Genomic DNA, 25133 nt, shown 5'->3' with positions numbered 1-25133 from the left:
GAAATGTTCTTGCTTTGTGTTTTTTTTTTACTCGTCTCTGAACTGAACTTCTTACAATGGAGCGGTTATACAATATTGTGAAATTCATCTACAAACACATGTCAGCCACACGGAGTAAATATAGACGGCTGTCAAGATCAAATCTAAAGAGGTTTATGACACATTCAAGTAAGTGTAATTAATATAATGTCACGTTTTAAAGATAAATGCAAATCCAGCACTGCTAATGTGCCCTGGGATGTACGCGGGTGGACGTCTAGCGAAGGCTTAGCGAGGGCTTGTACGTATATGCTAAAGCAGACGGGTCACTCGTGTGTGCTGTAAAACCAGCAGCCAGGTGGAGTTTCTGGAGTAAACAAAGGGGTCGGACTGAGAGAAACGGTTTGGGTGAAAACAAAAGGCCAACTTAGCCCTTTCTTTTGAAACATATCATTACACAAAGAGATGATTCACACAGTGAAAATTCACTGGCTACAGAAAACATGTGATTCATCAGTCTTTCACAAAGTTTGGTATAGTGGCGTTCTCCCTATCGGTAAAATTAGGACAACCTTCGGAGTGAGCGCTTCGTTTGATATACTGTAAATATGCTATGAATTTGGTTTTATTATCTGAAAGGTTTATGCATCCACGTGAATTACTGCACACGTGTCGACTTTTTGGCTTGTTTGAGCAGCAGCTGGATTCCGTGTGAATTGTATGCATGCAGCAGTCTGAGTCTAATGGATCCAATTACCTTTGTGGCTCTGGCTGATTCACGGAAGAGACGATTAAATCAGAGTACGGTGGAAAAGGTTCAAAACTCCGCTAATTTTGAACGGTGGCAAATTTCAAAGCAATTTAAACTACTTCAAACAGCCTGACGTTCTGTGTCACACCGACGGGCCGCTCTGTAATTAACCTGCGTTACCTGGCTTGTCTGTGTATTACCGTATCCTTCAGCACATATAGTGTGATAATGATGGTGAGTTCAACTGCGTTTCACCCGAGTGCTCAGAGCAGTAAAGCTGCACCGCATGAAGCTGTAATATTCTGCTCTTTTTTTTTTCTTTTTTTTTTTTTCCTTCTCTGGATCTTATTTGTCTACACAGCTGCAGTCGTGGCATTCTTCCGTCTTGGGTTTGGTTTGGTGTTGGTTTTGTGGTCTTGCTCACACCAGATTTGTCCGTACTGGTCAGAGCTGAGCTCCACATTTCGCCTGCAAGAAACACAATTTTAAATGTTCAGGATTATTTTCAGTACTATTGTAGAATTTTGCTCCAAAAGGCTTCAATCAGAGTACGACATGTACAGAAATGGTTCATTTTAACACTTTATTCATATGAAATTATAGCTTTTAAGGTAAAAAAAAGAGTGTTTTGAAGTAAAAGAATGTACCTGGAGTTGAATTTGTCCACAAATTGCCTCTACCTGTAGCCTGCACCCCCGGTCCCACGGGTCATAGTGTCGTACCGCAGACCACGAAGTGGAGGGGTGGGCGAGGGGGGCACATCCTGCCGCAGAGGCCCCCTCTGCTGGGAACTGGGACCGAGAAATGAAAAAGTCTTGGTCAAAGAATGAGAAAATACCACAGGAAGAAAACTTTCTCCAAGCATGAAAAGTGATAAACGTGGACAGAACGCTGCTGTGTAACAACACGGGGATGAGGGGCATTATCGTAGGCGTCAGGGCTCCAGGGTTTCGATGTCCCATAAGTCAAACAAGACTGTTTTACCTGAGTGAGCCTCGAGGTTAAGCCCCGCCCCTTCTCTCCTTGACAGTGATTGGCTGGATGCAGCCTGACTGACAGGTTGTGATTGTAGTGTTATAACACTATACCAGCTTTAGCGTCATTTATCTAGATATAACAGGTTTCTGGAGAAACAAAGTCAATATGGCATGAGGGTGTAAAGTCGGCTTTCTTGCAGGTATTTACTTTGGGTGAGGGTAGTAGCCGGGGTCAACTCCTCTGGGGTCGCCTGGACGTGGGTATGGCTGTCCACCAGGGTAGCTGGAGTACGGCGGGCCAGGCTGAGAGTTGGGGTAGGATGGGGACTGAGGGTACCCCTGCTGGGCCTGGGGCGGTCCGGGGTAATGACCCGACCACGGCTGCATGGGGTACTCTGCTGGGTCCAGAGGACCTCGTCTGGAAAACGAGAAGAAATGTATTGTGGTGTTATTAGATGAAAACAGAGAAAACTCTGGTGCCCTTACTGGCTTTTCTGTTGATTAACCCTTTCATGGCTCTGCCTTAATAGGGTGAACTAATTGTAAAGGCTGTCAGTGGGTGGAGTACAGGCAAACAGCTGCATGACGTTAATAGTAATGCGACTCGTTAAACTGGTGAATAATGAGAATACAATACAGTCACTGTCTGGTCAAAAAGCAGAAAAGTTAGCTCATGAATGCCATTTCAGTGACACGTTTATTAAAAGTTTACTGCTCGCTACGAACTATATTTGGCAGAATACGACTACATTCACAATATGGTTAGAGAGCACAAAAAGCTATCAGCGTGTGTTATTGTCCTCGTAGAATTAGTGGCAGCAAATGTGTGCACCAATGAAAAAGACAATGAGCAAACATGATTGAGCTGCATGACATCAGAACGGAAAAACAGCTTTAATCTCCCGCTCTGCCTGAAACCACTCGCAGTAAAACACACAATCAGCCTACTGCTGGCACTTTGAACGCCGCGTGAAGAGTTTCTTCTTCTTCACGTTTGCCGGGACAATCTTCCTTGTGTTGAAAACGCGAAACGACCAGCTAATTTTAAAACGCCGTCACCGCCACCGCCAGTTTCTCTGGTAAATCTGTCGACTGAGGCTCATTTATTGATGACAACCTGCTGAAAACTATGTGTTGCACACACACACACACACACACACACACACACACACACACACACACACACACACACACACACACACACACACACACACACACACACACACACACACACACACACACACACACACACACACACACATACACACGCACAGTTCGTCCCGGCCAAAGATCACATAGCAACAGAATATAAGTGATGCACGCACACACACGCACACACACGCACACACACGCACACACACAGAGCTGTGGTAATCCAGTCGAGTCCTGTTAATAGATATCGATGTCTTGTGCCCAGTGGAGAGCAAGTACACAAACATGTGTCGTCCGAATAGCAAACGTTACGAGGTATTATATTTTATCTCTGCGTCTTTCTGTCTCCTTCATTTGTCAACATTTTCTACTCGTTCTCTTCCTCACGTTAACCACTTTACGCTCATTAGCTCCTGTCTCGTTTCTTTCTGGACACAAGTGCATTTTTTTTTTTTTTTTCCTTTCCGCATGTCAGTGTACATGCATAAATATGCGCGGCCTGCCGCCAGTCGGGCGAATGGCCTTGCTGCGACGCTTCACGTCCACACATGCGGACAAACTAATTCAAACAGAGATGTGGACATAAATACTTGCACAGAGCGCGCAGGCATGCAGAGTGCTGGTGGTCTCCACGCTGACGCCTGCGTGTGTCAATTTGGGTGGTCAGCAGCGGAAAGTCTCTAACTAACTGCATGCCCATCATGTTTGGGATGTCTGCCTCTGCCCCTCATGGCTCCATGTCCACGGTTAAGCGTGTGAGCGCACAGACGCACACATTATATTGCAGCTTCTCCGTCAGCTGTCTTCCGCACGTCACTCTGGAACAGCAGATCAGCTCTGGATTTCTCTCTCTTTTTTTTTTTTTTGATAACCTCAATATCAGCTCTTCTTCCTCCAACACGTAGAGCAGCCAGCTGCCCTGTCTGTCCAAGTCTATCTCTGTCTCTCTCTATTTATCTTTTCAGACATTTTATGACCACGAGTCTGCATGCCAGCCGATCTGCTGGGGCCGGCTATCCACCGCCGCAACCGTATACCTGCACCCGTATCAGTCAGTCAATCTGTCACTTAGCGTTTGGCCCCTCTGGACACGATAATGTCGCAGAGGCAGAGATAGGAGCAGTGGAGAGGTGGTGGGGAGGTGAAGAGGGCACGGAGGAGTGGAGGAGACAGATAAGAGGGAGAGCGGAGTGAATGGGAAGGGGCGAGGGAGAGAAAAAAGAAGATGGAGGACGGTCAAAATGACATTTGTAAGATATACATGTGTTGATGAAACATGTGCAGCGAGTGAATGAGCGAGCGCTTCTGGACGTGTCGTCCACGATAACCTCTACTTTCAATATCTGGCAGTTCTTCAATAATAACGTGTGTTTTTGACAGAACCAAGAAGATGGTGTCGGACAAGCTTTTGAATCTTGCGGCGCACCGAGGAAGCCCTGAAGAGCATCGTAACGGTGAGTTTAAAGCTGGATTGCTTTGCTTTCGGATAGATTTTTCACTAGAAATATTGTTTATAGTCTTGGAGTTATGGCGATACGACGGGACAAATCCTGTCAGTGGCGACAGGACAGGAATAAAAGGTTGAAGAAAATGTAATAAAAAAAGGAAACTGATTAAGCAACAATGAATTCAACTCCTTTAAGTGGATTATAGTACGCCCTGGTCCTGACAGGGCTGCGGATAATATAATGCTCCATTATAAAAGAGATGTTCATCTCAAAGGAAGCAGAGGTGAAGAAAAAAAAAAAAAAAAAGACACGGCTCTGACCAATGCACTGGTGTTTATTTACTGCCGGTGACATGGTTAGATTGCTGGCAGGCGGTAACTGAGGTGTGAAGATAAGAACATAGCAGAGGCAATCATTGTTTCCCTAATTGATGATCAAACTGGGTTATTTCTGACCGCACAGTGGTGTAGTGGCTTAAAGCTAAAATATTCCTCAGTCAAGTTCAGGCTCGAGGGTCTTCCTGTGTGACGATGACAATGTTCTACCTGTGAAAGACATAACACAGTCTACAAGCCACAGACAGAAATATGCTATAAATTCTTTATTATTAAGTGTCACTGAATTTAACGTAGTTGTAAACAGCTGTGTCTCCATGATGGCTAAATAGATATCTTGTGCAGTTTACCGACTCCAAGATTAACCCTTTCATTTCGCAAAAAATGTTGACAATCCAATCGATGATGAGAATAATCACTGCCGTCCTGGTGGGTTATGAGAGTTTCCATATTGGGAGATGCACTAGTATTCAGTGGTAATCTGCGGGGAATCCACTGTAAATCCGGTGGCAAGTTTGGAATTCTCCCTCCAGGAACCAAGTCAGCACTGCACAGCAGCTGGGGATTACCGAGTAATGTGGAAAGAACCCATTACTGACACACACACACACACACACACACACACACACACACACACACACACACACACACACACACACACACACACACACACACACACACACACACACACACACACACACACACACACACACACGCACACACACACACACACACACACAAACGCACAACACTCATGCAGACACTGAGGGAACCTTTTGCATAAACACACACACACACACACACACACACACACACACACACACACACACACACACACACACACACACACACACACACACACACACACACACACACACACACACTGCTTAAATGTTAAACGCAGCACTAGCTCCTAATCACCCCCTCCCCTCCCCTCCCCTCCCCCATACCCCATGCACTCTGGAGGAGGCAAATTGGCACACAGTTGGAGAGAAGTTAAGACCAAATGAGGAGGCTTGTAGTGTGTGTGTGTGTGTGTGTGTGTGTGTGTGTGTGTGTGCGTGCGTGCGTGCGTGCTAAAAGAGACGAAGGGAAAGATAGAATGAGAGAAACAGATGTAATGAATGAGCGCAGTTTTCTGGCGCATGCAACAGCTAGTTCAATATAATTGAGAGAGTCATCAAACCAAAATAAAAAATAAAAAAGAATAAATTGAAAACACCCTGAGCAGAACAGAAATGTCATTGAGGAGTCGGTTTGATGTGGACCGCAGCTCTATAATACCTGTTTAGGGATGACTTCCTTAATGCCGTTCGCTATGTGGACGGGGCTCTCGCAGCACGCAGGTCAGATATTCCTGAGGATAATTGGAAGGGCTTCTCCACCGGTCTGACAGTAATTGAGAGTAATGTGAGCCTTCCTAATTCCCTGGTATTTAAGAGATTTCTGATGGATTTCAGGGGAAACAAGGACTGGTTATATGTCCTGCACCTGCCCCTCTCCCTCATAAACACACACACTTCTACTTGCTCTTCCTAAAGGGGCTGCATCCAGCTGTTATATTCATTAAGGCAAACAGAGCCATCTATCAGCCCAGCCTCACTCAGAGCACCACAGAAAACATAAGAGACACCTTAAAGGAGCCACATTGCAGATGGATTGTATCAATACCACCAAACGCTCCACCACAAACAGCACCGCTTCATCATCACAAGTCCCGAGTGAGAAGGGGGAGGGTCACGCAAGGTGAGGGAAGAAAATAACGGGAGAGTTACGGTGCGAGACAAAGACTAATATTCAAAGTGAGTGAAGGAGGGAAGAGGAAATGAACTACCACAGCTTTAATTCACTTATTTCTTTATGAGTCTTTATGGAGCTGAATCTTCACCCACCTCATGTCAGTATCCACTTAAAAAGCGATTTTAGATTCGAAGTTGGGTGAGCACTTCATCAAGTCAGTTTGCATTCGGCTCCGTCTGATTCTTTTGTCAATGGGAGCGCTGTTATTTTGACAGTCTGGTAATAAAACAGATTAATAGACTAAAATCGTTCTGCGACTGCAGTCGTAATGTCATTTGGTGAAAAAGTAGCTGCCGTGATGTAACGCTCCTGGAGTTAGAATAAGTTTAACTTTGTTTAATTTTCCTAATGCCATACTTCATTATGAAGCTTTAGTCACACTCACGCACAGTCCAAACAACGAGGCAATAAAGGCTTAAGTGGAAAATAATGAAGGGCGGAAAAATATCTTATTATCTATCTGAGCAAGAGGGAAAAAAAAGGCGAAGTCTGTTTGTTGGAGGAATGCAAGGAGATAAAATATAGCATCACATTTCCTCATATTAAACCTCACAGTAATGTGAATTTATTGTAAATTATACACTCAAATGTTACTTGAAATTGAGAAGAGTGAACAGTTTGTCACCTTGTGTAATTATACAATTTATTTAGTTTTTGCTCTAAAAATCTAAATCAGTCTAAATGAATAATAAAGAGATTGGAAACTAGAATCCCTGTGACGTATCAACGATGAAGACTGCTGGAATCGACTCGTTGGTAAAGCTCAATGTGAACTCTAGAGGGGCATTGTAATTTAACAATTAGCTCAGGTCTCTGTTGTACAGTGGGCGCCAGTGTTGAGTCCCTTCAGTCGGTCCTGTGCATGGATTTTAATATGCTGGTTCTTTGACTCTTCTTTTTGGAGTTCAAGTCATTCAGAGGCTAAATCTCTTATACTGAAGTAAAACCACTTTGTATTAGCCAAGAGATTAAGCCGTTGTTGTGTTGCCATTTCCTACGGGAGCTTTTTGATGGACTCATACGCTCTCAAGTGGTCCTAGCTTGTAAACCAGCAACATGCCACAAACTTTTCTTTAAGATGACATTGGGACTGTTGCTTTATCACATTTGAGGTTGTACAGAGGCCCTGTTTATACGACAACGTTTCAAGCGAAAGATATATTGTTTTTGTGTTTTCGTTTCAGAAAATGATCGCGTTTTGATAGCAATGACCGTTTCCGCGGAAACAGCAGAAACGCTGAAAACACTGCAGTTTTCATGTTGGGCCACTAGCGGGAGCTGTTTGTATTTTGTAATGAAACCACACACATGCACACATAATACACACCGCTCACATTGCTGTTGACAATGGTGAGTACACGGACATTCATGTGGACAGTTGACAAAGTGGGATTGCTAGTATGGGTGACTCAACTTTAAAACTACCAAGTCCCAGGAAAATATGGACTGGGAGTCATGACACTCTGGAGGCCGCCATGTTTGTTACTGTCCACCTACTCGCACGTGTGCAGAAGAACTATTGACTACGGCCGTGGTACATATGCGCAGTAGCAGTGTTTCAGAAAAGTTGTGTTTTACCCGTTTCCACGAAGATAGAACGTTTTCAAAAAGGTACGCCTTGGGCCATGACATCTCTTGTTTGCCTATGGCATACTTTTTTATTTTTGTGTTCTTTTGTCCGCTGTGGTTTTAATGAACGGTTTACATCACTTTAACATGTCTTCTATGTCATGTACCAGAAATTTAGAGTACCCAATGTTTGTTGTTTTTGTGTAGTACCGTTGTATTTAAAATATTGCTAAAAAACTAAAGGCAAATGTGCTGCGTGTGGGAGAAGAAGGATTCAGAAAAGACACTGAAATATATGACGTCTTTGACACAGGTAAAGTAGTTTAATATAACTGATGTGTAATTAGATGAATCTGGCAATTACTTCCACGTAAGGGGAGAGATTTCAATCTGTTGCAACATTTTGTAATATTTTTAAACTAAACAGCCTGTTATAATTAAAAAAAAAAAAAAAAAAACTTTAGGAAAATAATACTAAGAAAAATACCACAGCATGAATATTTTGTGAGATCACTGCTTTTATTCCAGTCTCCCAAAAAGACCCAACAGCTCTACGTTTTGTGCAACTCAGAGGAAACCAGCTGCCCTCATCAAAGAAGCCAGTGAGACACAAAGTCAAGCCAAACCACACGACCACTAAGAACACATCTGACTAACAAGCAGCCGATGGCTGAATCGAAAAACGTTTGACACCAGGAGATGAATCCAACTATCTGTTGAAAATTCCTTCAGCGGTTGCGAGAAATCGATACACTATCATATTTTTTCAGTGTACTGATTTTTTTTTTTTTTCCAGAGGCCAGTATAATTTAATCCTACTGAAACACACTGACACAAAATCTCTAGGATTAAACTGAAGGCAAAACGTCTTCTGTTCTAAGCAATTATGTTTGGCTTTATACCACAAGCTGACAAACCAAAAGCATGTTATGTGACTGCAGTTCACTGTTTAAAACCGAATCAAACTATCCACTTTATCATGTGTTTGATGTTAAAAAAAAAACAAAAAACAGTTTGAAGTGTGTTTACAAAAGAATAAAACCCTGTTTACATGACAACGATTGACTGGAAACTGCATTGTTTATCTTTTTCTTTTTTTTCTTCTTCAGAGAAATATCATGATGACACAGCAACATTTTGAAAACAATATCTGTATCTGTACATGAGAACGTCAGAAATGCTGAAAACAATGTAGTTTGCATGTCAGACCACGAGTTGGTGCAGTTTTTTTTTTGTTTTTTTTTAGTAATAAGATGAGTTCATACAGAAAACGGGCCCAACCGTGAGGACGATGTGCCATGTGCAGCTTATAGCAACAGAAAAATATATAGCGAGAAATCTTTCTCACACTGATGCGTCTCACGCAAAGAGAAGACTTTCTGAGCGACTGGCAGCTGTCTTTGTTTGGACAGAAAAGACCGGGCTGAGCTGCAGCATGAGCACGCTGCACAGGTACAGTGTTTGGCATCTGGGACTGTATTAACAGTGGGCAGTGAGTAAAAATAAACTTAACGCAACTGAGCCAAGTCATTAAGAGCAACGCCTGAAGCCGCAAAGGAAGTTCTTTTCTCTTTTATTCGGAGAAGCCCAATAAGACACTAAGCTGTTTTCCTTCTTATGGTTAAGTGGTTACACACACACACTCTCTCTCTCTCTCTCTCTCTCTCTCTCTCGCTCTGTCTGTGTTGGTGATGGCATTTTGTTGTTTCAGCTGTCAATGAGGTTTGCGTTGCTCGAACGTTTGTGTGTGTGTGTGTGTGTGTGAGTGTGTGAGTGAGTGCGTGACTCCAAAACCTCTGTTGACTTCTGACCTCTCAAAGTCACATGACACACCATCAGTTCCCACCAAACACTTAGAAGACGGGGTCAAAGGCTAAGTAAGGGTATTATTAACCAGGATAAAGGGGCCATACCAACATACATAGACATAACATTCAAACCTTCAGCTCCATTTGCAAAAAAACTAACAACCATTTGTTGGAGGAACGGGTCACTGACAGTTGGGAAACTTCTTTGCTCGCCAAGATGACTTCCGATTTTTATTTCAGAAATATCATTGATACATATAAAAAGAACGTGAAGGCTCTCATTAAAACGTTCCAAAGGATAGTGCGACATGCTGCCGCCACATCGATAGGTTTAAGAATCACACTCAAATTTGTTTTTAAAGAGAAAACAAATTAAATAATCCAAAACCGAAGTGCGAGTACTGCACCATCAGTGAAACTTTACATTCTTCAATGATGTACACCAGTGGTTGTCAAACCTATTTCTTTGGAGCCCAGTATCTCTCCAACATTACCTCTAAGAAAGACTGTTGACTCCCTTTGCTATTTCTGATTTGTCAAAACATTACAGTGAAGCCAAACAGTGGCAGACGCAGTCACTGTGATGGAAGCAGGAAGGACGGTCTTCTCTAGATTCTAGAAAGGGTTTGAATACAGTTTTAATTGACATGGGCAAATCAATCTAATTCTGACAACTTTAGAAGAGGCAAACCAGTTAAATATGGGCGGGTAGACTCAACCTGGCCATTGTCTTTGATTGGTGAACCACAGAGTTATACAAAACTAAAACTAACTTGTTCTAGCTTGTAATGTTGAAAATGTGGAGTGGTCAGAAAGGTAAAAGAATTAAAAAAACAAACAAACCCTGAAACAACACAGTAACGATCACTAAAATATTGAAGTACTGAAGTACCTGAAACACAACTACATCGGAATCAATCTTAGTTATTGCAGCTTTTAATGGAAAAGACCCCGAGTTAAATCAACAAGCACAACAAAGCTTGAATTATGTTAAGAAGCTCTACAGATTAGAGCTTAAACACTGTAATTCCACCGTAACAGTTGAGAAATGACAACGTTTCTCTTGTAAGCCCTATTTTTGGAATGTTAAGGTTAGTTGAGTTAGCGCATGTTTGTTTCTGTAATGTGAATAAACATTGTCTACCAGCAGAAGGAAATAGAGGGAACAATGTCAGTAAACAGGTAACGGCATTGAAAGAAGGGAAAAGGAACTGACTCTTGAATAAAAATACAAAACGTAGTCAGCAGTTTTTTATTTTAGTTTGTATTCAAAATATGTTCTTCAACTCAGCGTAAGACAGAATCATTTCAAAAGTCATATTTCAATGAATGAATTAAGAAAAAGAATTGACGAGGAAAACAGCTATCGATTAATATTAAAGAAACAGTGAAGAAATAAAGATGGAGCGCTCTGAGCTGGCAGTGCACATTTATAAAAAAAAAACAGAACAGAAATAAAGGATTAGTGCAAACTGATCTCGGCCTTTTTGCAAATAAAAATGGTTCATGGGTAAAAAGTAATGAGGCGCACATACCTACGAGGAGGTAAACCACTGAAATTTCCTCCAGGAAAGTGTTTCCCTCATGAAAGCGCACAGTGACTAAGTCTAACCATGGACTTTATCCCCCAAAAAATAACCACGCTGCTTTTGATGCCTAAACCTAACCAGACTGTGATGAGGTCACAATTTTCATGGTTTCTGGCCGGTTGTGTGATGCTGAAGCTCGCTGGGACTTCAACATGTAGATATGAAACATATTTGTGGGCGAGAAACATGAAATTTGAATCTATTACTGTTTTAAAGGAGCAATATGGAGTTTCTTCTTAAGGTGGAGAAACTAAAGCAAGCTCCTTTTTCAGTCATGTCTTTGCTGTTTCTGGCATTTCCGATTGTAGAAAAAAAAAAACTAAGAAACAAAAAAAAACCCATCTGCATTAAGATCACCGACTTTGTAAACACAAAAACAAATATATGAGGAGACAAAACTCTTGGGTAATCAACCTCACTTTGAGAGATTTGTTGTGGTTCAGCAACCAAAGTCACAGAGAGGGCACCAAACCAGAGACCCTGTGAATACTGAGCACACTCAAGTCAGCCACCATGCGTAAGAGGAGCTGAACAAGAGTACGCAACACTAAAGATTAAGCCTCGTTTCACCGGGGGACTATTTTATCAGACAGAACAAAGATGAAATCTTTTGCAACTTGACGAGCCTGTTAAAGTTGTGTTTTTTGTGCGACGTTGGAGTGAAACTGTGCCGACACGGCTAACCGGCAGCTTTCTCAGATTCACAGGGAAAGAGCAGACGGCCAAGGAGTGAAATGTTCATCTGTATTCTGCAGGACGAGCAAAGAGCAAAGGACAGGAAGAAGGTAGGTGAATGTAAAGGAGTCCGCGTAAACAGAAGACAAAGACGTGTGGCCACAGAGGGCTGAGCCAGACAGACCAGGAGGAGAAGGGAGACGTGGATGAGCAGAGGAGAGAACCAGAAGCACTAATTGTCGTAGTATGACGTGGCAAGGACAAATGCAAGGTTTCTTTAAGAGGTGGGTTAATTAGAGAAGAGGAGAAGCACACAAAATACCCAAAGGGCTCCAATAAAAAAAAAAAAAAAGTAATAGACAAGACAGATGAATGGAGGACGAGAAGCAGACATTGAGAAAAGTGAGCCAGGAAAAACAAAACAAAAAACAGGAGTTTAGATGTTGAAACAGAAGAAAATAAATGAGAGCTACAAGTGAGAACGACCGAGACTTTCAGATTGATTGTGTTATGAAGCTGGGAAGAGAAGCATGAAAAAAAATAAGCAGACAAAAGGAGAAGGAAATGAGACGGAGGGAGAGGAAGAAAAGAAACTGAAGGGTGATTGAGAAAAAGGAGAAAAAAAGAAGAAGAAGAAGAAGACGAAGGGGAAAAAAAAGGCAGGGAAACAAGTGCTGCCCTCCAGAGAGCGGGCATGCTGAAGGTCAGCATCTGCTGAGAATAATGGGCCCTGCTTTAGAGCGGGCGAGCGCACACACAAGCCCGCGGACTTACTTGTTCACATTTCAATGAAACTAAACACCGTTCAGAGGCTCCTATCTGTCTTTGTCAATAAAGTTCTGTCAAGTATCATCAATCCACCCGTATATCATGCATGAATTACATACTAGTGGAGGAAACTAACATGATTACGTTCCCCCGTGTATGTGAGTGTGGGTGCACGCACATTTGGAAACGTGCCACGTGTGTGAGTATGAATGTGTGATTGTGCATAATTCAAAGTCCTCGTTTTAGAAAGAACACAGCTGAAGTGTTGAGAGAGAGAGAGAGAGAGAGAGAGAGAGAGAGAGAGAGAGAGAGAGAGAGAGAGAGAGAGAGAGAGAGAGAGAGAGAGACATGCAGGGAATGAGAGGAAACGACCACAGGAGGATAAAAAGAGAGGATAGTGGAGAGCAAATGAAAGCCTATGGTAATACAGTAAGTACTTAAAGCAGAAAAGTAAGAGAAGAAGCGACGGCGACAAAGGAGGGCGAAACAGGAGGAGAGGATCAAATTAGAAGTTTAGAAGAAGAAAAAAAAAGATGTGTGTGAGAGGGAAAGGAAACAGTACTGAGTGGAACATAAAATGAGATGGGAAAAGGACAGAGGAGAAAGCCATTAGAGGAAAATGAGAGGAACTGAGGGATGAGGGCCTTCCAGATGGTAGGAGACTGTTGCCTCGGAAACACAGAGAGGGCAGAACAATGGGGATTTGGAGTGGTGTTTCGCATCCCATCATAATACAGCCATGCCATTTGGAAAGTGAGCGACAAAGCTGCAGCCAGAAAAATGACAGGGGCCGACGATTTCCTGCAGACGACCCCCCCCCCACCCCCCCACCCCACCCCCACCACCACCACCCCTCGAAAAAAAAAGAAGAAAGAAATTCAGATCAACAAGTCAAATGTGAGACAAGCTGATGGAGCGACAGATGAATGAACTCGCTGCCACATTTGTGGGTCGATGTCCTTCAGATCCGTTCGCTCTCTCACCCCACCCGTTACACAAATCCACCTTTAATGTGCAGCGAGCATCGGGTTGTTGTGAGGATCAAAACAGATTTGAAAAAACAAAACAACAAATTAATTCTTTTCTTTTTTTTGTTTATTCCTCAAGTAATTTTAGACAGTGTTCACACAAAGCAGATAGAATGTAATGTTCACACTCAACGGTGCAGAGCTGAATGCAAAAGAATGCATGTTGAATTTTTATGGTGAAGGAAACTTAGCTGCTGATTATAAAGCTCCAAAACATTATAGTCATTTCTGATTAACTTTGATCAGTGTCAAAGGCAGCCATGTTCTGCATTTCATCCGTCTTCAGTCCTTTGGACGATTTAGTTTTTCTCGCTCCAGTCGGACTCACCAGACTACATTAACAAGCATCCCACTTTCCAAACAGATTTGTTGTGGCAGAGTTCACAATTCCACAAATGGACTTCAGCAGTCATGCTCGGACTGGTTTATGGACCAAACATGACAAGTGTGAACACAGCCTATAAATATCTCCATCCAGAGGGCAGCAACAAGAACAGATACTGTTCAGGGTGGTATTTTAAAATACAGCTGGACTTCTTCTGTAAGCAGTCAGTGTATATGTCTCTGAGGGGAGGGGTAGTGGTTAGTTTATGATGTTGCCTGCCACCCTCACCACCTGCTGCAGGTTCCTCCCGTCCCCCATTGACATGTGATCAGGTATACAACCTCCTGCGGATTCTAACCAATAGATTCTTCGAGTTTGTTAAAAGCAGGGACCCTCGAATGGACTCAAATGTGTAATATCAGAAAACTAAAGATGGTACACTGTATTTTATGAAGGCTCAAAATTTTCAATTTAACTGTCAACGATCGTTGCAAGACACTGTTTCCACCGTAATTATTGATATATGTTTTATTACTTTCAATGTTTCTCTGTGGAAACTTACACATTTGTGATAGAGAAGGTAAGCAATATGACTGCAGCACAATGCCTCTTCAAATCTATTGAGTCTAAAGCCACTTCACCCTGAATAAAGCATTACTGTAGGTTTGGGCAAAGCCATGCTCATGAGAATAACTGGGGGGGGGGGGGGGGGGGGGGGGGGGGCTGTTTATTTATTTTTTTTATTTTTTTTACAAATACGCTTGTCCTACTTTGAAAGACAAATAGACACACATGAGTAATGAGCAACATGGCTGTCCTTGAATTGAAATTGAACCTTTTTCGTTTTATTTTCTGTACCAGTAGTAGTCTAGTAGTAGCAGCGAGAGAGTTGGTTAAAATATTCTTAAATGAACTGAACTATTCATGCAAAACTGCCCTGGTGACCACACTACATCGCTGGATCCCACCTGAAAGGAAGTGGCTGCTCAAGCTGAGCAAAACTGAAGATGTCATTTAACTATGGCAGCGTCATCCACAACTACATGTAGATAATAATCTGTGTTTTCTTGGGACAAAATGAAATCAATTACTGATAACACAATACCCCATTGAAAAAGACTTCATTATTCACATCTTGAGTTAATAAGGTTCCCCTCCTTGAGATCTAATAGTTTCAAGCTGGGGACATTTTGCTCTATGAAGCACCGAAGGATACAAATTGCTGACAAAATTACAATCCCTCAGAACCCACTAATTTGCAAAATGAAGAGGAGTTTTGAAGTAGTAAAAGGTTGTAAAAGGGAGACGGGGGGTCGCACAAACTCCAGCAAAGACACGAGTGTGGTCACGGATCCGCATGGAAGAATTTCTTGAAGGAAAATAAACACGATGATTCGCTAAAGTATCATTAGCATTTGGAGGGCAGATGTGTCTTAAACATCCATTTGTTGCAGCAGTGTGTGCCGCTTCCTGTCTCAGCTGATGCATAAATCTAAACAACAATCAACCGCGCCGTCCACTGTCTTTTAATCAAGTGATTTTGCCTAATTGCGCACAGTCACAGTGTCCCATGTCGTACTTTATGTAATGGGAAAAATACATTTTTCATTACCGTTTAACCATCCAAAATGATTTCGAAACTGGAGGATATCTGTGGCAGCACAGGTCCAACAGATGGCCACTGTACTGCTGCCAGATGTTAACAAGTCACAGCTGAAAATGTTGAAATTTATGAAGCACAGTCCATCGTCTTGTTCTTTAATCTAAAGTAAATAGTAATATACGATAATGGCTGAGTGTACCTCCGACATACAGAGTGATGGCTTCCAGCTGTAAAGTGCAGGCAAAGACATGACACCGACGTTCTATTGCTCGCATGAGAAGAACATTTTTACTTTGTATATTATGAAACGTTTCCAATGGCTTCCATATCTGGATGTCATTACACTGTGATGCAAAATTTCACAACCTTCATGATTCCCCAATGTTCACTCCACATGAGCGCAGTATCACTTAACAAGAGTTCAGCCCTAAAACCTGTTGAACATTGAGCGGCAGAAAGAAAGATTTCCTCCCTCACCACGGGATCCTCGCATATGAAAGCAAATCATGCTCCTGTCATGGCCGCCTGCTGACCCTGCAACACATTAGAGGTTGTAACCCAACATTTTGGAGTCCGCGATCGAGATGATCAAAGCATTCGTCCGAAAAAGCCTTGAAAGCGCCAACGAGAGAACACGTCAGAAAGACTACGAGTCCGGAGCAAGATCGGGTCACGGGGAGGGAGTGGAGGCCGTCGACAAGAGGCCAGGTCTTTCCACATGGCTGACAAACAAGCGGGGGTCTCAATGAGTCCAGAGAAACATGGAAAAACAACTGGACAATAGGTGGGATTGTGTAGCGGTGGTAAAGTGGTCTGGGAAACTCTTTAGGCCTGGCTGGGGTGGGGGGGGTTCTTTTCAAGAGAAAAGCAAGTGAGAGACATTCCCCGTTTCATTTCCCTCCTCAGCAGAATGAAATGATATTCAATGACGTCCTTTCACCCCAAGTTCAGAGAGAATGAAAATGAGAAGTGGAAGGGGGGGGGTCACGGAGGGGACGCAAAGAAGAATGAGGGAAATAAATGAGGAACCATAACTAGAAGGAAGTAGACAGAGACAGGGACACAGAACAACATCTGCCTTCTAATTACTAATCATCTAATTATCATTATAATGAGGAAGTGTCAGTCTCCCCAGAAACCTGGACAACAACCCTGATTGGCTCTTTTAATCTAATAGGAACAATTACAAAGATGGATCGGAGAGGGTGTTTGGATAATCCAATTGGGTGAGAGCCGTCTCATGAGCAAATGAACACCGTTAATAGCGGAGATGTCTTCAATCGAGTCTTAAAACTTATGTGCACAAGGTTGAGCTGCAGTTATGAGCTCAATGACACCATGTCTGCGGATCACAGGACTCAATTTGTAACCCAACTTCACTTCATTCTTTCATGAAGAAGCACACTGCATTAACGTTTGTTCCACAGCCTAGTAATCGCAATGGTTGAAATGTGTCCATTGCCTTTGGCCTTTTGTCTTCATGCTCAGATTTTTCTTTTTATCAGACGAAGAACTGAGCCAACTTCTGCTTTAATAAGACACATGTGACCTCCGTCCCCACTCTCTGCAGCTTGTCAGCCAATTTCCCAAAGACAACAACTTCATGGTTTCACAGGTGCTGTGAGGAGTAAGGTCATTTCAACCAAACGCGACACTCTTCCGATTAGATTGTGAACAATAGGCATAAAGATCTATTTCTCTGCTTATCATTAGTTTTATAAATTAATACAGTGAGTTATGGTTATGAGAAGTTTATATGCCAAATTCAGTCAGCTGTGACAGGATGAGGAGGTACAAACAGAAATCAATTGTGAATGCACTGTAAAGTATTCCTACATACCTTTTAAGGTAGGTTGACTAACTTAACATGCTTACACCACCTTTTTTTTCTCCTAATAAATTAGTTGCCATAATTGTCATATAATCTTATGGATCAAACTGATCTTTCTGTGGATTAGACTGGGTGCATATCTCCCGTGCTAATCGCATTAAATCTGGATGCAATGTCACGTGACTTTGCTTCATTCCCAAGAATAATTCAGCAAATGCCAATGTTTTCCATCAGTTCTCAATCTTAGTAACAATGATTTCAGCTAAAAATGTGCTCCCACGTGGCTCCAAAGTGAGCAAAGATCCATGTTTGGATGGAAGAGCATTAAATAATCCGAGAAAAACAAGCATATCTATATGTGTCTCCGTGTGTACGTCTGTGTTTGGAAAGCAGAGAGAAAAAGAATGTGTGAATGTGTTAGTAATGGTGCACACATGGCAGGGGCGCAACCTGTTAATGTTGACCATACACAAACCCTGATAGCCATCTACTGACCTCGGATTGACCGCAAAACACACACACACACACACACACACACACACACACACACACACACACACACACACACACACACACACACACACACACACACACACACACACACTCTAACATGACCTCTCAAAGTATTTAGATGGTCTGTAACTGCAGCTTTCTCATTTTCTATAGCAGCCAGACGGACTTTTTAAGCATCGCATCGTTCTCCTTATTTCAGACGTAGGTACTTAAACTCTTACCAAGTAATTAAATGCGTTCAGGTTTAGTGCGTTTGGCCCAACAGCACATAGCTGTCATTTATAATCGGAATGTTTAAGATTCAAGCCGACTATCACATGTGTAGATGGAGAGAGAGAGAGAGAGAGAGAGAGAGAGAGAGAGAGAGAGAGAGAGAGAGAGAGAGAGAGAGAGAGAGAGAGAGAGAGAGAGAGAGAGAGAGAGAGAGAGAGAGATTCTCACCTTTGTTTCAGTTTAACAGCAGAAGTGAGTGAGAAAGAAGAGGAGAGATACAAGTGAAATACAGTGACAAGAGATGAGGGTGAAGAGTATAGAGAGGTAATTTTAAGCAATTTTAGGCAGGAGGAGACCTTCAGGGGGTTTCAACTGAAAGCAAAAGCAATTGTCCCCCCCCCCCTTTTCCCTTTTCTGTATTTTCTGTATCTCCCCACAAAGCCCTCGATCTCGCACATCTTTAGGAAAAAAGCCTCAAAAGAATAAATAGAAGAGTGACAGGTGTTATTTTCGTGTATTCTTAACAAAAGATGTGCTGCAGACTGAAGTATATTTTTCCTGCTGTAAGGTACAATATATGGCAAGAGCTCGAGTTAATGTTGAGGGAAGAATAAGCAGTTCATAGGGTTTGAATAGAGACTGAAAACGGCAATTAGGTATTTAAGTTTGCCAGGCCAAAGCTAATACAAGGATTACTTGTTGAATGTGGTTATTTTCCTGTCACATATATAAAGTTAGGTCGTTATAGTGAAACATATCAAAGTTTATATTAATTGAGCGTTTATTTAACCTTTTTTCCCCCACAACAGTTAATCTGTAAAGAACTCAGAACACACAGTTTGGGCAAGCTGAAGTCACAGAGTTCCTTATATGATGAGCTTGGTGTCAAATTACAACCACTTGATATGAGACATAAACCGGCCAATGAAGAGAGGTGGACAAATGAGGTAAAAAAAAATAAAAAATGGCTGCCTCACACAGATATGATAAGATAGATACTATTTTGATCAGAAAAAAGAGTTCCACCAGTGGATGAAGTAAAGTATATATATCTAAATCTGTAAGTACCACATGGTGAAGTAGTGGTTTTGAATAGTTTGCATGTTCCCTTTAAAGCCTTGTCATGTATGAGTATTTTGTATTTTCTACTCTAGGTACTCCAGCTGCCTCACAAAATGCAAAATCACATAATATCCTAGGAACCAAGGGGCCAAAACTGGTCTACAAGTGGCTGCAATGCGGCCCGTGAAACCCACCAAGCAATTTGTAAAAATTGCAAAAAGAGCGATGCACTCACCGCTTTCTTAAAAAGAGCGGACAAAACGCAACACCGAGACTCAAACTGAGTGTTTCAAGGTTGAGATTGCAGCAATTGTTGGTACTATTTGTTCATATACTCTGTGCCACAACAACGAAAAACATTAGAGGGTAAATTTATTTTACCCACTCTTATGAAATTGTACTGTATGTGGCCCCCTGAACCAAAATGAGTTTGCCCAACAACCTGGGGAAAAAGGAGTAAAAAATTTTCAACTGCAAGTCCTTGTGTCCGACCTATTTCCCCACAAGACAAAAAAAAAATAACTACGGTGGGGAATTCCTGGAGGTGAAAATAAATTGGATGGCTTCAAACCTGCTTTTGCTATTAGATCCGTTTCAACATACATGTTGATTGTTCTGATGAAAATGGCTTCAAACTGTGTGCATGTTTCCAATGATTTATTTGATTAGCTAAAAGCCGAGCAATTTCACGGCGTAGCAAAACATACAGTGTACCCTGAGCAGACTGCTCTCTATTTCAAGCAGTGACATTTGCTGACAGTTTGTTTGGTAAAATGTTTGTGCTTAAGGCAGGGAAACATCATCCACTGCTGGGTCATGTTTTAATTTTAGAGCCATCAAAATCTTGTCTCACACACACACACACACACACACACACACACACACACACACACACACACACACACACACACACACACACACACACACACACACACACACACACACACACACACACACACACACACACACACACACACACATACACACACACACACACACACACAGCACCTGGTGCTCCAGTTAAACTGATGTTGACTCAAACATACAGTACCTGATTAAGCAGCCCGATAGCCATTTCTGTACTTGCCGGGAAATAATATAAACATAAGACTTGCAAACGCACCCGATGTACAAACGCTAAAAAAAAAAAAAAAAAAAAAAAAAAAGAAACGCCCACGCATGTGTACAGGTATATAGAGGCACGCAGACACGGGATACACACTCGCAGCCTGCCAGCTATTTCTGGGTCCCGTGGCAAAATAATATGTTTTCATAAGGTCAACAGCCTGGATGTGGTTTCCAAACATGAGCTCTTCTTTTTCAGGCTCCCAAGATGGTGAAATATCTGGAGTGGTAACTGACAGCAGGAGAAAGAGTGCAGACAGAAATGCAGGAAGATAAATAAAGAGAGACTGAGAGATAAATAAAGAGAGACTGAGAGATAAATGAGCTTCTGTGAAAGAGTGATAACGTCTCATAGGTTAATGTGTCTACTCAGGGAGGATTTCTGCTCACTGTGATGGAGCCAATTCAAATAGGCCAGGCTAAACTACATTTGGCCAAACATACACATAACGTATATGGTAAATCTGCTATCTCATCCCCGTGACTGCAAAAGTTCAAGAATGTACTATTTTTGTTCAATTATAGACTAATATGTTTGCTTTATCATAAAAAAAAAGTGTGACACTTTTGTTTTATTCTAAAACATTGCAAGCTGAAACCCTGAAATTTATATTACAATTTACAATACATGTACCGTAATTACATTTCCAAATACATACAGCATGTCCTCTGGTTAGAAGACATACCTAAAACCGTAAAGCGGCTACCTCATAATAGTCGAATAGGATTTGTGTTAAAGCCAAACCATTTGTAAAAACATGAGCGCAGAAGGAAGTAAAGAAGTGAACGTTTTTTTAGGACAAGGTAGAAATTTTGAGATTAGGTACAGAGGTACAGTTTGAGATTGATAAAGTTTAAAGTATTTATTTGGGGTTTTTGAAAAAACTAAAAAAATGCAAAACAAACAAAAGCTAATTTATTCAATGTGATTATTTTCAGGGTGTGCCTTTACTTCATTGCACTGAAATTATGAGTTAAACTATTTAGTAGTCTAGTTAAACTATTTTGGATTTGTACATATATGTAGATGCATTATAATGTTTAAGGAAGGTATGACACCGCTGATATAGATGATTTAATGTGTGTAACCGAGTGTGTTCTGCTACAAGACTGTATTCATTGATTTTTAGTTTAGGTTTGCATGCGACATGCAGAAATGACCCGATGTCAGAGGGTCAGAGTAAGCAAGGAGGCAGTAGAAGTGACTTCCATGAAAAAAATAAAAAAGTCTTCTAGTGCTTGTCAAACACGATGCCATACATGTAAAACGGGCACCGCATTTATGGATTATAGTGCACGTCTGAAAATGGAAACGGAGACAGGGTGTTCTGTATGCGAGCGTATGCATGTAAGTGTGTGTGTGTGTGTGTGTCCAATTTCCCAAGGCTTTTCAGATACCTCAGCCAGACCTCAAAACTATCATCACTGTTCTCATTCCCATCTGCCAAAGTCATCACCCACACAGAAACACTCTCCCTCTCTCACTCGCGCACACACACACACACACACACACACACACACACACACACACACACACACACACACACACACACACGCACACACACACACACACACACACACACACACACACACACACACACACACACACACACACACACACACACACACACACACACACAGATACACAAAAGAGGTGTGAAACAGCCATCCCTCAGCATTTTAACAGGGGTGGGAACCTGGCTGTAAACTTTCTGACACTTTAACCTTCTGTCTGTCATTCCACTTACCGACTCCATCTCTCGCTCTCTCTCTCTCTCTCTCTTGCTGACAAACAAACATTTGTTAGTCTGCCGAGGTGTTGGTCGTTAGAGGCAGAGTAAAATGAAGTGAGAGGAAGCGAGTAACAACTTTGCCGCATCCTTGCCGTCAAAGTTTACACTTGCATTTTCACTTGGAAAAGTTTTATTTTTAGATATGAGTTCACAACGCGGTGGAAAAAGGACTTTAAATACTATTAGGCTGTTCTTCCCCGTGAAGGAATGAGGAGAAAGAAAGACATCAGACGGCGTTGTAAAGCAAAGGGAGGGCCAAAGAGAAGGACTCAGGAGAGGAGAGTCTGGGGAAAAGGAAAACGTAGAGATCTGAGGACGCTGAAATGGTGGAGAGAGAGAGAGAGGAGAATCAGGTTGAGGCATTTCAGGAAGAGAAGGTGGCAATGCTGGAGATGAAAAACGAGACGCTGAAAGATGGGGAGTGACTGCTAATGGCTGGAGCATTTGGTTGTTTTCAAATAGAGCTTCAACATATTTAAATGGTCAGTGAACAGCTGCACTCTTCAGACACGATCCAGCAGATACTTTAACAACAACTGCGGCCAATCAGGGACAGAGTGTTTATCTGACTGCATCAGAAAACAGATAATGAGAAATAAATGGGAGAAATATTTCAGGAGTGGATTCATTTGCTCAGGAGGCTGTTATAGTTTTGGTGTCGCCTAATGTTAGCCATATTTCATACTGCCCTCAGAGGAAAACAATGAAATACAGTGGGGAGAAGAGTAAATCAGGGGGCAGATAAACTGGCTGTGTTTCCTTCCTTGACCTCCACATTTCACCAGAGGTATACGGAAACTTCACGTCTTACTGTTCAAAACTTACACTTGAATAGACAAGAAAGGGGAGAAAACTAAGAAAAAAAAACAAAATTGCTTATAACTCCGTGTCTGAGTCTAGAAATATGATTTCATCAACATAAAATGGATCGTCTGGCAATTTCTATCAGGGCGGCTTCCAGTGAAATTTCTTGGGGAAAGTAAAACAAGAAAAAAAAAAAGAAAAAAAATCTTTGAGAAATGTGATTTCAAAAGTTGTTGTGGACCACTAGTTCACGAACTGGAAACATGAAACTCCCAAGAAAGCTGGAAACTACTGATGTTTTGGTGGGGGGGAGCAGATCCAGGAATTAGGGATCAGCTTTCAGCCACGTCTAAGAGTGCGTCCCCCGGGGAGAGAGGGGAAGGCGAGACCGAGAGAGACGGAGGCCTCCAGGGAGACACGCAGGGAAGAGAGACAGAATACAGAGGGTCAATTAGAGACGAGGACAAGTACCTTGGTAGGGAGGCGTACTGACGTTCCACCTCTTCATATCGTGGCGTCAGTCGATGGTCTGTCCCTCTGCCTGGCACCTGGTGAAGGAAGGGTCGTAGTTTAGTTCAGACGCGTCGGCGCTGTTTCTTACTTGACGATCACAGTAGGCCATAACGCTGAGAATAAATCAGTGATGTACTGAAAGTCAGCTTCCACCGTGCTAATGAAGCAGCATGTGAGGGTTGATGCAGGCTGCAGATATCGTGCGTTAAGCATTTTCCAACCTGAGCGTGTAAAGAATCGCTACGGCCAAGAGAGCTTCAGAGCCTAATGAAGCACAAAGTTCATGAGATTTCTTGAAATTTCTAATGTGACAAAAAAAAAGTTAAAACAAGACAGAAATCAAAGTTTCAGGAGATTTTACTATATTGTTAAAAAATAAGAAATCTTAAAAAATGTCAACTTTTTAGTGGTTTTTTGGAAAACAAGCCTTGATTCGGCCGCACCGAGATAAAACCCGGAAGTATATTAGGACAGAATCAAAACTACTGGTTTAGTTTGTTCGAGGACAAAAATCACAAACTTTTTAGAAACATCTTTCAAGTAAAATGGCCAAACTTTACAGTACCTGTTAATATTCCTACCTCAAGTGGGAATAAAGTGACAAACAGAGTGTAAGCATGTGCACTGTGTGCCCAAAAATCCCTCGTGTGTGTTTGTATGTGTGTGTTTTTGATACAGGGGGTAATTTATGACTGACAAAGGCTAGTTATTAGGGATTTGGAGTTAGAGTTTCGGTCTTCAGAGGCTTTTTTTTTTTTTTTTTTCTGCCGGGGAGAGGGAGTCTCCATCCGAGATTAGGTTACTTCAAAACAGGATGGAGTTGTCTCGCTCAGACTCTGACACACACACGCATGCACGCACGCACACGCACGTGTCTCATCTCCATTTGAGAAAAAAAAAGATTAAGTCAAGCTGCCTGACAGTTCAATCTCTCCTACTTCCTCATCTCACTGGTTCCCTCTTTAACCCTCAACATTTCACTTTTTCTCCCTCCACTTATTCTCATTTCTCTTGCCACACACACACACACAGGCCCACACAGTCTCTCTCTCTCTCCCCCACAGATTATCCGCATCTATTCAGTGGGGGGATTCCAACTGCTGTGGCTGCTCCTAAAAGAAGCCGACTAAACCCCCGAGATCGTCAACGCGCTCCACTAGCACGCAAGCGCGCAGCACACACAACGCATCAGTCATTTTTTAATTTTTTTTGTGAGAGACACTGAATAAAGTAAATGACAGTCATTTCAATGTGATGTTGTGTGAGACAGTGAGAGACGGTTCAGGTGATTGAGTGACTCTCCATACATGCTGAAGTTCGACAATAAAAAATAAATAAAAAATCATAACGCTTACATGCAGCAATATAGAGTTCCCTGAGGCGAGTTCTGCTGAGGCTCTGAAAACAGCCTATTTTGTTTAGCAGATCGCAACTTTCCCACTGTAATATGTCTCTTTTTCTCTCTCGATAAT

The 25133-nt window shown here is 42.1% G+C and overlaps 1 protein-coding gene across 6 annotated transcripts in view; it reads right to left on the bottom strand.

The window, feature by feature from the left end:
* Positions 1-1062: 1062 nt before the first annotated feature.
* pard3bb (par-3 family cell polarity regulator beta b) overlaps positions 1063-25133 on the bottom strand; it is a 242849-nt gene continuing 218778 nt past the window's right edge. For all 6 annotated transcript variants that reach the window (XM_080478440.1, XM_080478441.1, XM_080478442.1 and 3 more), the window contains exons 23-26: positions 23620-23696; positions 1916-2125; positions 1378-1521; positions 1063-1198 (exon numbers count right to left, since the gene is read on the bottom strand). In XM_080478440.1, coding sequence (XP_080334566.1) covers positions 1407-1521; positions 1916-2125; positions 23620-23696 — 402 coding nt within the window. In that variant the 3' untranslated portion in view covers positions 1063-1198; positions 1378-1406. The remainder of the gene's footprint in view (positions 1199-1377; positions 1522-1915; positions 2126-23619; positions 23697-25133) is intronic.

The sequence above is a fragment of the Lipophrys pholis genome, assembly GCF_963383615.2.
Source record: "Lipophrys pholis genome assembly, chromosome: 13".
Lineage (NCBI taxonomy): Eukaryota > Metazoa > Chordata > Actinopteri > Blenniiformes > Blenniidae > Lipophrys > Lipophrys pholis.
Note: the sequence above shows the minus strand (reverse complement) of the source record. Positions and strands in the feature narration are given on the sequence as shown.